We start from the raw sequence: 12632 nt of genomic DNA on the forward strand, positions 1-12632 counted from the left end.
ATTAGATACATAAGGATTGTGTTTTTAATTAATAAAGGTAAGATGGTACTAATTCGTGGTATCACCCCGAAACCGCCATATATTTTAAATTCGGAAATACTGGGCAATCTGTGCTTAATGGTTTCTTCTTACCCCACCCATACTATACAATAAGATACTCAACGAACATTTATCCATTCCCCCACCCAACTTCCATAGATCATTGTTAATTGTTTAAAACAAGATTAGAATATTTGGATACTACGTGCTAAAGGTGTACTGTCTTCCCCACCCTACTATATATGTTACTCTTATTGTAAGGTCCGTTCACGAAACGAAGTTTTCAAAAAGTTTTTAACTCCCAACTTTTAATTCACTGCTGCATGCTCAATTAATTAGGTTGTTAGTCTCAATATATATCGATCAAGGAAACTCTACTGTACTCTGCACCATACAATATATCTAGCTATATGGGCTGTATAGACTCATGGCCTTTGCGGTCATTTATTATGAGGAACCCAAAGCAGCGTAACCGGAAAGCTTTAGTCAAAATGCGTTCGAGATTAATGTATTTATGCGGTTAGATGATTTAGCTCGGTTGCAGTTTGATCCACGTTAATTAAACCGCTAGATTTTCGCAGTTTTATATACCTGAACAAAGCGCTGTATTTATGAAGCGATAAAAGTACTTGTGCTATCGATCGCATAAATTGGTTGTGTTGACACAAACGTATGGAATATATAGGGTGTTTGTTGTTCCGGAACACCAAATACCGAGCAGTTTATGTTTTTAAATTGTTGACTGCGAAAAAGTAGATCAATTGACTAAAAAACATCGCGCATTCTTGTACTAAGGACGAATTGGTTGCGTGTATCTGATGCTAATGTATGATTGATGTATGATTGTATGGAAACCATCGGTCGAGTGCATTATGGAATAACGCGTATGCGAATAATGAGTATATACGCAATTACGGCACTAATTAGAGGCGGATAATTATAGAGCGGAGTAAGTCTATGCACTACAACTTTACCTTAGGACATCATCAGCAAAGTGCGTCGTCAGTTTTAAAAGTGTTCGACGGAAAGTCGTGTTGTTTAATTAATGTATGTGTTTATGAGTTATGGTTCGCGACAGTGGCGAAGAATAAATCGATAATTTTGAAGAACAGTATAGATATACGAGATATAACACCAGTAAAACGCCACTTGTTTCCACTTGAAAAGTAAGAACTCAAGTGGTGAAATAGAGATGATGTGGCGTGATAGAACAAAAAAACAGAAAACGACACATTTATATCTATATACATCATATCTTTTGCGGAACAATGTAAAGTGTGATGCAATATAGGATACTATAGATGGTCGAATGCGAGATCGCTTTACATTCGAATATATGTCGAATTGACTGTGGTCTGCAAAGCCACGTCAACCAAAAAAGTAATTAACGCAGACGTAAAAACTAACAAGTAAATATGTCACGAGTGTGTGAAATGCTTACGATTTTTGAACGACAATCAACTCGATAAAGTTATTGGATCAGTAACATTGTAACAGCAGCATGGTTGTATGCTGTGCGATAGGAAATAAAGTGGAGAAATAAGGTTTAACATTTAAAGTATACAACAAAAAAGAAAATCATTTAGCTAAGTAGTAAGCGTTGTCGTTATGTTATTTTACCCGCAATTTAAGTGTTTCAGTATTCACCTTTGTTTTACGTGTTTTGTAGCATACGTGGTAACTCGTAAGCTGACACGAGGTGTATGGGACAGAACACCCGTGTGTTATAACGACTGTCGTTTTACGGCCACGCGAGGATAAAGTATAAGCTATATAGTAGGGTGGGGGAAGATGGGACACCTTTAGCACATAATATCTAAATATCCTGATCGTGTTTTTAACAATTAACAACGTCTAAGGGAGTCGTGAGGATACAGTTCTATCATTTTTTGAATGTTCTTTGTTTACTACTGAATATGGAACGAGAAAATAGACTGAAAGTGTGTCTCATCTTCCCCCACCCTACTATATTCATTCATTTTACAGTTTATTCGCTCGTTTAACGTTTGAAGTGTTTAGTGTGTTTTTAGATTGTGTTCAGTTTTGTAAAAATCGTTTTACATAAGTTAACAGCTCCTCACATTATTTAACCGACTTGCTGGAGTTTATCACGAAAACATGGAGAACGTTCCTGCGGATTGCAATGCATTGATACCAATGCTTCATTCTATTGATCAAGAACATTATTTACCTACAAATCTTCAATTCCCCGTTAACTCGCACCAAAACGTGGTTTATGCGCAATATCCTGTTCCGTATCAGACACCAACATGGCCGCTCCAGCCAACGTTTATGGACATGTCTCAAATGCCACAGATGCCTCAATGCCCTATACGATTTACCGATATGCAAGTCACAATGGGAAAAGAAGCAAGTGACGTAACCGCTGTGCAATCGAAAGAAATGTACAACATCAACTGTACAACTGATCAGAGCCGCAGGACAATTAAAACGAGTTATATCAGAACCAATATGACGTCATCCGGTAAGTGTTTTTTTAACTTAAGAAAACCAAATTAAGAAATACCAATTATATATTATAAATTTGATAGGAATTGTTCGTATAGTAGGGTAGGGGAAGATGGGACACTTTTCTGTTCTATTTTCTCATCCCATTTGATAGTAAACGAAAAACATCCAAAGAATTATAAAACCGTATCCTCACGACTCCAATAGACTGTTGTTAATTGTTTAAAAAACATTCAGGATATTTAAATATTATATGCTAAAAGTGTCCTATCCTCCCCCACCCTACTATATATTGATTCGTTTTATGACGGAATATAAAGTATGACTATACTTCCGGTGGCGTGGCACAGTCGTTATAGCGCGCCTACTTCTAACCCATAGATTTCGGGTTCAAGGCTTATCGCTGCTGACATAAGAGCATTTGTTTCGTATGGCCAAATCCTTCACGACAATTGCTTTAAAACTGGGGTCTCTAATTGGTTGTTTAAATTGTCAGTCATACAAAAAACAATCACCTACAAAGTTACTACATACGTGGTAACTCGTAAGCTGGTACGAGGTGTATGAACAGTACACCCGTGTTATAGCGACTGTCGTTTTCCGGCCACGCGAAGTCAAAGCACGTTACATTTATTAATTCACATAAAAATTACTCATTAAACAGCAAAGTCGTGATTAAATGACTGCTGATTAGATTTCCTATGATGCTTATGCATAGTCAGTGTACATTTCAGTGCACGTAATTACTTAAATCAAAACATGTTTTCGCATTACAAACGTAAAACAAAATCGTCATGACCATAAAGGCAATTACTTTTGTTCTATATTTTGATTTGAAATATTAAGCAATATGTGCTTAAGGGTCCCATCTTACCCCACTCTACTATACGTATGTTTAGGCATACATATCGCAATCGTAAAAAAAACGATTTCATTCAGTTCTTATATGCTTATTCTTCCCTAGACATTCGTTTAAAATAATTAATAAGACGCGTTCACGATCAAACGTTGGTTGAAACTTAAATAATCAATACTTCCATTCAGTTGTCAGCCCGAGTCATAGTTAACCTAAAAACATTATCAAGACATCTGGCCGATTAGGTTATTTAACAAGAACCAATCTAGACGGAAAGTCGCAGGGTTTTCCTTTGGGATTTCTAACTGGTCTGCTTGTATTAAAACAAATCATTAAAATAAACGAATCTTACAGCGGTGGTGTGTTTGTCGATAAACCGAATCACGAAAAGCGAACTCTGTTCGATTGTAAGGAGTCTTCGTAAGTCTGATTAATTTAATATGTATTGAACGCGGGGTGGATATAATGTGACAAGCCGTGCCGATAATCAGGCAAAATCGAAAAGTTCATTAAGCCTATCCGATCTTATTTATGTAGAGTGCAGATAGTCGTTGGGACAGGTGCAGGTAAACAACGCGTCAAGTTAAAAGTTTGTTTATTTGCAATGCAATAGTAATTAAGCGAAAAATTCTTCTAAAAGTCAGCAATCAATAATTAATGCCGGATGGCCTTTTAGTATATTGTTTGTCAGTATAAGGTATCATATGTAATTTCGTGCACAGTGAGTATCTCACGCATGCATTATTTATATATTTTATCATAATACAGCACTTTTTAGGCTTTGGGGCCTATAAGGTGCTAAAACAGCAGATTGAAGTATTCGTGTATACTGTATACAGTAGGGTGGGGAAGATGGGACACCTTTAGCACATAATATTTAAATATCCTGATGGATTTTTAACCATTAACAATGGGGATCGTGAGGATACGGTTTTATAATTCTTTGAACTGTCTTTGTTTACTACCCTATGCGACAAGAAAATAGAATTAAAAGGCGTCCCATTTTTTCCCACCTTACTATATAGTTATATGTAGGAAAATGTTTTTTATTATAAATACTAGTTTAATTCAATTCCTATGTTTTTAACCGCACAATATAGGTTGGTAATGTGCGTTACAGCGATAAAATGAAACTTTCTTTTGTTCTCAGCTAACGTTAACCATCTGGGAGTTTTTCCTAAACAAATACTGCAACCGCCGAGCGTTGAATCATCTGTCGCAGAGCAATCGATCTCCAACCGTTTCAAAAATATCCCACACCAGCTGGTAAGTACGGTCGTCAGTGGTCAGTCAAAGGTTAAACCCATTTGTCGTTGTATATAATAGTAATTGCATTAGTTGCAAAGTAGTGCATTGTATGCAATAGATTGAATGTATAGTACGTTGGAGAAAGATGGGAAACCTTTAGCTCGTAATATCCAAATATCCTGATCGTGTTTTATACAGCCACCAACGGTCTATGTGAGTCGTGAGGGTGTGGTTTTATAATTCCTCGAATGCTCTTTGTTTACTACCAAATTGGACGAGAAAATAGAATGAAAAGATGTCCCATCTTCTCCCGCCCTAATGTATATGTGAATGCAAAAGCATAAGAAGTTAACTGTCTTGGAAATATGAAACTCGGGGCCCAATAACACATAGGATTATCCGAACGCACTTTCTTGCTGTGATGCATTCTAATTTGAAAGAGTAGACGCATAAGAATCGAGCAGTCAATTACTGCATCTATATATCGACCACTCGCGGGTTTTTGCTTCCAAACCTCTTCACTTCAGATGTTTTTATCGAGTGAGCATAAAAGGCTTAAGTGTTCTCAAACAGTGCTGTGATATCATAAAATTTGACACCATAAGTAAAAGCAACCATTGGCGTGTTATCTACGTAGAGTTGTGAGGGATCAAAAGCGGATACAATTTATTAGCGAGTACTTAATTAGATTAGAAACAGATACAGTAAAGCAGATGCCGCTATATAGCCACTGCTTTTTACTAGCTAATGTAATTTAATCGTTAAGCATCGCAGTTAAACGTCAGGCGGGGTATTTATGTACATCAACAATGCTATGCTATATCGTACAGCATATCATCGGTGTGTTAAGTTAGCTTAGGTTTTGTAAAAAAAGAAAATAAGTTTCGCAGTAAAGTGAAATTTGAACTGGGTATATAATGGGATAATTTGTGTCGAGTTTTGTTTACAAAACACAACGGTCATTAAAACGTTACAAGCTACGAAGCTATTCAGTTCGTAATATGATTGTCTTGAGAGACTTTTTTAAGGGTTTGGTGTTTAGATTTTTATGTTCGTTAGAATCGAATGTATTATTTAAGAGTTTGATGTGTATGCATTGGAAAAAAATAGTATGTGTGTTATACATTTTATATGTAGCAAACTCGACTAGGTAAAAATGTAAAACGTTTAAAAACGAACTAAAAATGCTGCAAAAGTGTAATTAATTGAACTGTAATTAGTGTTTTGCATCGATTTTTTAATCCCGTGAGACTTAACGACTCTCAATTTGTACAAAGTAACCCAATAAACTTAAATTAACGTTAGTTATGTGCAGGACATCTAATTTGTTAGCTTTAACCGGAATTTATTGCAGAATTTGCCTCTAAGCTGTTCAATGACCAATGCGAAGATAGAACAACCAATGAAAGGTAAAAAAATAGTTTAGCATATGCATAAAGCATATAGCAGTCACAAATGGATTGTCTAAATTATAAACCACAGAGAAAAAAAAAACGATTTTGTACTGTGGGAAAGATGGGACACCTTTTGCACATAGTATTCAAAAATGAAGTCGTGATGATACGGTTTTATAATTCTTTGAGTGTTCTTAGCCTATTACCATATGGGACGAGAAAATAGAAAAAAAAGTCCCATATCCCCCCATCGTACTTTATAACGAATTCGATATATTGCTTTGCGATAAGTGTCACTCATTTTATAGTATTGAATAAAATTGACAAATAATAATTCCATAACAATATGTTTGTTGCACAGAAACCAAGGTAGAGGACTCGGGCGCTTCACTTGAGTGCAAAGCCACACTTTATCAAATCAAGGATGTAGTAGCAACTAATCAAGAAAATATCGGGAACTGCGAAAACACATCTTTTACGCCAATAAGGAACTCGGAACAAGTAGAAGGAGAAAAGTCAGCTAGCGACAATAAATCAACAGTTGATACGAAGCCAAGTGGTGACGCAAGGCTGACTAGCGAAGTTCAATCGGAAAACACATTTCAGGTATATTTTGGTAAACGTATCCTTGGCCATTATATGGAACTGTGGGGTAAGACAGGGCACCTTCTGCACATAGTGTTTAAATATTTTGATCGCGTGTTTTAAACAATTAAATTAACAACTATTTATTGGAGACGTCAAGACGCGTTTCTTATAATTTTTTGAATGTTTTTTGTTTACTACCAAATGGAAATAGAATGAAAAGTGCCCCCTCCCCCTACCACCATATATTGTCTTTTATCCATTTATAACTAAAGTTAGTTTTTAATGTTTATTTCCTTCTATTTGCTATGTAGAAGCATTTAGACAATATTATCTTTCGTTATCATGACTGAAATGATAAATAAACCTATTTTATGCTTGTTAACCGGCAATTATATTTTTAGGAGGTCAAATTCATTCGCATGACCACGGAGGTAGTTGACACAAATGTAAACAACCTCAACACTTCATGCGATAAAGACGAGGTAACTGATTCTACTAAAGAACCCGAGATCTCTCTTCCGAGTTGCATCCAAAAACTTAATAAACCTCCAGTTAGAGGTAAGATGTTAAGGGTATAAGTGTTATTTTTATGCCTGCTTCTAATAATTGATATAGTAGTGTGGGGACAGACGGACACCCTTTACACAAAATATCCAAATATCCTGATTATATTTTAAACAATAAACAACGGTCTACGCCCGGGAGTCGTGACTACACAGTTTTATAATTTCTTGAATGTGTTTGCTTTACCAAACATGACGAGATAATAGAATCAAAAGTGTCCCATATCCCCCCACCCTATAATTCAACCAGTAACTGACAGCCTAGGTTCACAGTCTTCCCCTTCCCCTTGTTTCTGGCATCAGTCGGTGACAAATAATCTATAACGTTCGAAACTGCATAAGGCGTATTTTATTTAAATAAAATAATAACAGCGATACGATCACGTTTTTTAATATTCGGTACAACAGCAGATGAGAGACAAATAAATTTATATTACCTGACTTTAAATGAATATAGTCATTAGCTCGAATGCTGTATATTCTAATCGTGTTTTGAATGTGAAAATTTGGAATATAGATGGGTGAGGGAAGTTGGAACACCTCTCAAAGAATTATAAAATCGTATCCGTATAACTCCCATAGACCGTTGTTAATTGTTTAAAACACGATCAGGATATTTGGATATTATGTGCTAAAGGTGGTCCACCTTTCTCCATTGTATAGTAGGGTGGGGGAAGATGGGACACCTGTTCAGTTTATTTTTCTGTCCAATTTGGTAGTAAATAAAGATATTTAGATATTTAGATATTATGTGATAAAGGTGTCCCATCTTTCCCCACCATACTATATAACAAAACTCTAAAAGTCGTAATATAATTTGTTTTTTTTAGTCCTAAACGAATCACTTCGTTGCCACACGTGTGACGTTTATGTCAATTCTGAAAATCAAATGAAACAGCACGTTAAAAGCTTGAGGCACAAAAGCGTCGCGCAAGGAATCCCAATTCCACCCAAGCCAATAAAAGACGAAAAAGTTAAAGTCAAATCGGTAAGTTCTCTAAAAAGACATATAGTTTTATATTAATGTTGCCAAATGTAAATGATAGCAATATATATAATACTGTGGGGTAAAATGGAACACCTATAGCACATATTATTCAAACATCCCGATCGTGATTTAAACAATTAACAACAGTACGAGTCGTAAGGATACGGTCTTATATTTTTTGGAATGTTTTTATCTACTACCAAATGGGAAGAGAAAATAGAATGAAAAGGTGTCCCATCTTACCCCAACCTACAAACAACAACTCTGTGCTCGACTAAAAATCTTGTTTAAATTGTAAAGTTTATGTATCGCTGATACAACCAACAATTAAAAATATGTTTGTCACTGATGAACAATAGGTGTGGCTCAATGCCGTGTGTGACGTCATAATGAGCATGACAACGATTTTTCATCAGTGACGTAATTATGGTTTGGACGGTTCATTATATCGAATTTTAAGCTTATGCCCGTAAAAAAAGATATTCAAACGAATGAAACAGTAAAATAGTTGTTTATGCAAATATGGACATCTTTATTATCTTTTACGTTGAATGAATGAATCAATGAATGCAACTTACTTTATCCTCGCGTGGCCGGAAAACGACAGTCGTTATCACACGGGTTTAACACCTCGTGCCAGCTTACGAGTTACCATGTATGTTACTTTGTAAGTATTTTTTTAATTTTTTTTATGTATGGCCGATATTTGGACAACCCATTAGTGTCCACTGGGTTAGAGAAATCGCCGTTAAGTGTCTTGCCCAAGGACTCTGCTGGGTTACAAGCAGGCGCGCTAACCACATATGCCACGGTGCCGGACAGTTGATTGATTATATTTACATTACAGGACCAATACAGATGCACAGTTTGCAAAGTATGTCTCAACTCATATATTCAAATGACACAGGTGACGTCAAAGTAGTTAATACTATATCAAGTATTTGGTATACTCATATAGTAGGCTATATATAGTAAGGTGGGAAAAGATGGGACACCTCTTCATTTTATTTTTTCGTCCCATTTGGTAGTAAACAAAAAACATTCAAAGAATTATAAAACCGTATTCTTACGACTTCCATACTTCCCCGTCCCATTTTCGTTTGTTATAGCATTGCAAATAATTACACTGTATTACCTTGTTTTTTAACTTACATCATAAATTTAGCACTTATCGAGTCTAAGGCACAAAAACATGCTGGAGGGAAAACCACAAAAACCACGTTGGTGTCCTTATGAAAGAAACCCACCCAGTGCATTAACCTCAATGGTAAGCTTCTATTTATTCTACGGGTTCTCATATATAGTAGGATGGGGTAAGATGGAACCTTTTCATTCTATTTTCTCGTCCCAGTCGGTGACAAACAAAAAACATTCAAAGAATTATCAAACCGTACTTTTGCGACTCCCATAGACCGTTGTTAATTGTTAAAAACACGATCAGGATATTTAGATGCTATGTGCTAAGGGTGTCCCATCTTTCCCACAGTAATATTTTCTCAATTACATCTTAATAATACATATCATAGCATTCAACAAGAAGGTTGTACGAACAAACCGAACACATGTTTACATAATCCTTACCCGCAGAGTGTACCGTTTCCTAAATCGTATCTATCGCCTTATTTCATTCGTTCAAACACGATCGGTGGACAACAAGTATCAAGCATGGCGACATCACTATTGGACATGCAAGGATCAGCCGAGAGTTTGCTGCTTCCCCAACATTACATGAACGCATTGACTGGCAGTTCCTATATGAAAGACACACCGATTGTTTTATCAGAAAACCGCTACGTTGAGGCACGAGAAGTTGCTTACATTGCATGTCAACCAAGTTTCCCAAGCTTACCGTTACAACCTCTACCACAAATTCTCGATTTTTCGTGATGCAAGCTAAATTGAGCACCATTTCCATTTATACTTCCTATTATTTAACTTTAGTATCTTGTTTGTAGTAATAGCTTAGAACTATACTGGGTCATTTGTTCAGTACTGCCCCGAACCACGAATATAATTTGCTAATTAAATACGTTTGTATTTTACATACCCGCATATAAATTCGGAATATATTCTTACAATTTCTTTACTGCATTTTTTAAGTCAACAAAAGATTTAGAAACTGTTGAATAAAATGAAGTTTAATTTGAAAATACGATACCGAAGATCTATACACGCCAACTTAATTAACAACCAATCAATTATTCAGCACTCTGAGTTTTAAGACGAGCAACAATAAAAACCGCGCTCATTTTATATAACAATCGGTTTCCAATTTAAGCCAACAAACCGTTGTAAACTTTCAATTCCTTGCGGAATTGTACAGAGTAGATTGGCTGAAAAAAGAATGATACAGTTAGTGTGGATGTTATAGGAATATTCGAAGGTATTCGTACGACTATAAAAAGCGGCTTCCCGATTTTTTTTGATAGGCTTTACCTGCGAAAAGTGTCGATTTGGTTTAAACTATAGTTGCAATAAGCACAAAAATACAGGTTAAATTTGTATATAACATAAAATTTACACGGCAAAGAAACTAGCACAGCTCGTTATTTTCGGTGGGTTAACCATAAGTTAAAGAATATTATCAATATAAACATCGTTTAACTTGTGTGCTATCTACCCCACGTTGTAGCTTTGTAAGTTTTTATGAGAAGCGACTTGTGCCAAAATATTGTAGCAACAAAAAAAATTAAATTAAAAAGGATTTTGATATGTCCCAATTTACCCCGCCTGTTAGCAAATCATTAAGAAACAGCACCTGGTCTGCGAATCGATAAAGAACGTTATATGATCAGCCCCACACCCCCACCTTTGACGGGCGAGAACTCAGTTCCTATTACGCAAAACTACGTTACACCACCGAGAACTTGCCATGGACCCATTACATTTCGACGCTAGGTAACACACCCCCTCTTTTTATCGACCAAATCCGCCATAACGAACATTTTAAAATCATAAAACGGTTGAAAATAAGCTAAGTGAAAACAATTCAGCGTGGTATGTAGTCAGTTTATTTAATCGGAAAGTTTAAACATCAAAAGTCATTAATTTTATTGAATTTTTATTCGCCAGCACTTAAACGTATCCAGTGTATTTGAAATATTTGGTATAATCGCTGTGAAGATTCCGGAAAACTTCTCTAACCCCGACAGGCAGTGTAGCTTTGAGCATTCCAACGCTGTGTTCGTCAATTAAAGACAGGAAGTTGTACATTGATGCTTGCAGAATATTCTAGAACAAAAGTCAAATATAAAGTATATATGACAACGGTGGCCTGATGTTGATACCATTGTGAGCATATCTGTTTGTTGAGTGAGACTCTTAATGGCTTTTGCTTCAACTCAATGGTCACTAATGGGTTGTCCAAACTGTCAGCCCCAAAAAACAATCACCCACGTATGGAAATAAATGTTGAAACCCTTAAATTTGCATTACAACATGTGGCTAGAATAACATCTTCAAATGCACATTACAGAATCTCTACAACCAAAAACTAAACTGACTCGCCTTCTGTACACTGTACACACAATTACTATAATTTTCTTTTTTTTTTAACTATACCATAATAGCTGTCACTAGGCCAGTAATTTCCTTCATTTTGTCGCAATTAATTAAATACGTTTGTGATCACCAAAATCAAGAAGATAAGTCGTGTTATGTTACAAAATTATTTTACCTTGACTGCTTGTGTTATAGTGTCTTTGGTTAAGCCATGCAGATAGCTGGCTATGAGATACGGAACGCACTGTAAAGTAAACGTCACATTAAACTGTTCGGAGAATATAAAAATACAAAACTAACCCTTTTGAAATATGAAGCATGATTGGCGGTGATTAAATGTGAAATCCGATTCACATATTCCGCACAAACCAATGCAAAGTCAACTTGTCCTTCAGTTGGGATATCTTTGCTCCCATGTTGCCTAAATATAAAAACGTTTATTAGAGTGGGGAAGATGGGGTAACTTTTCATTCTATTTTCTTGTCCCATTTGGTAGTAAACAAAGAACATTCAAAGAATTATTAAACCGTATCATCACGGCTCCCATAGACTGTTGTTAATTGTTTAAAACACGATCAGGATATTTAGATTTCCCCGTACCCAACCCTACTATATAATACATTAATGCGCAACATTATTTTAGCATGTATTTTTATTTACCCATAATTTATATATATATATTAATTTTGATTCATTCCATATTTTCTGTTTTATTTAGAGTTATCCTGTACGAAAGTATAAACAAAATGTTATAATGTAGTAGGCTGTTAGCACATAACATTCAAATATTCTGGTCGTGTTTTAAACAATAAATAAAAGTCTACAGAAGTTGTGAGGATACGGTTTTATATTCTTTAAATTTTCTTTGTTTATTATCGAATGGGAGAAGAAAATAGAACGAAAAAGTGTCTCGTTTTCCCCCACCCTACTATATTACACAATTACATTCATATAAATGAATTTCTATAGTGAGTATTATATATCCA

General features: G+C 35.6%; 2 protein-coding genes and 1 long non-coding RNA gene across 4 annotated transcripts in view; 1 reads left to right on the forward strand and 2 right to left on the reverse strand.

The window, feature by feature from the left end:
* Positions 1-989: 989 nt before the first annotated feature.
* LOC113475824 lies at positions 990-2059 on the reverse strand. The gene is made up of 2 exons (XR_003397610.1): positions 2001-2059; positions 990-1686 (listed from the first exon to the last, which is right to left on the reverse strand). It is a non-coding gene; the product is annotated as an uncharacterized LOC113475824 (long non-coding RNA).
* On the forward strand, positions 2047-10231 carry LOC100180364. 2 transcript variants are annotated; one of them, XM_026840824.1, is made up of 9 exons: positions 2047-2524; positions 4515-4660; positions 5967-6021; positions 6368-6612; positions 6996-7152; positions 7988-8145; positions 8993-9052; positions 9311-9412; positions 9733-10231. In XM_026840824.1, exons 1-9 carry the CDS (start codon positions 2158-2160, stop codon positions 10030-10032), a joined length of 1590 nt encoding a protein of 529 aa, XP_026696625.1. In that variant the 5' UTR covers positions 2047-2157; the 3' UTR covers positions 10033-10231. The 2 variants fall into 2 exon arrangements, with proteins under 2 accessions (XP_026696625.1, XP_002123956.1); XM_002123920.4 differs by having other exon boundaries at positions 2057-2524; positions 4515-4630; positions 9733-10065.
* A 958-nt stretch (positions 10232-11189) lies between these two features.
* LOC100182751 overlaps positions 11190-12632 on the reverse strand; it is a 19331-nt gene continuing 17888 nt past the window's right edge. Inside the window, exons 30-32 of the mRNA XM_026840823.1 lie at positions 11947-12071; positions 11822-11890; positions 11190-11376 (exon numbers count right to left, since the gene is read on the reverse strand). Of these exons, the coding sequence (XP_026696624.1) occupies positions 12068-12071 (4 nt within the window). The 3' untranslated portion in view covers positions 11190-11376; positions 11822-11890; positions 11947-12067. The remainder of the gene's footprint in view (positions 11377-11821; positions 11891-11946; positions 12072-12632) is intronic.

Source organism: Ciona intestinalis, chromosome 2, assembly GCF_000224145.3.
Source record: "Ciona intestinalis chromosome 2, KH, whole genome shotgun sequence".
NCBI classification, from domain to species: domain Eukaryota; kingdom Metazoa; phylum Chordata; class Ascidiacea; order Phlebobranchia; family Cionidae; genus Ciona; species Ciona intestinalis.

Bases quoted from the DNA above. Each gene is read 5' to 3' on its own strand.
- LOC100180364 (XM_026840824.1), top strand. From the start codon at position 2,158: ATGGAGAACGTTCCTGCGGATTGCAATGCATTGATACCAATGCTTCAT. The intron at 6,022-6,367 runs GTAAAAAAATAG...TTTGTTGCACAG, and splicing joins GATAGAACAACCAATGAAAG to AAACCAAGGTAGAGGACTCG. The intron at 6,613-6,995 runs GTATATTTTGGT...TTATATTTTTAG, and splicing joins AATCGGAAAACACATTTCAG to GAGGTCAAATTCATTCGCAT.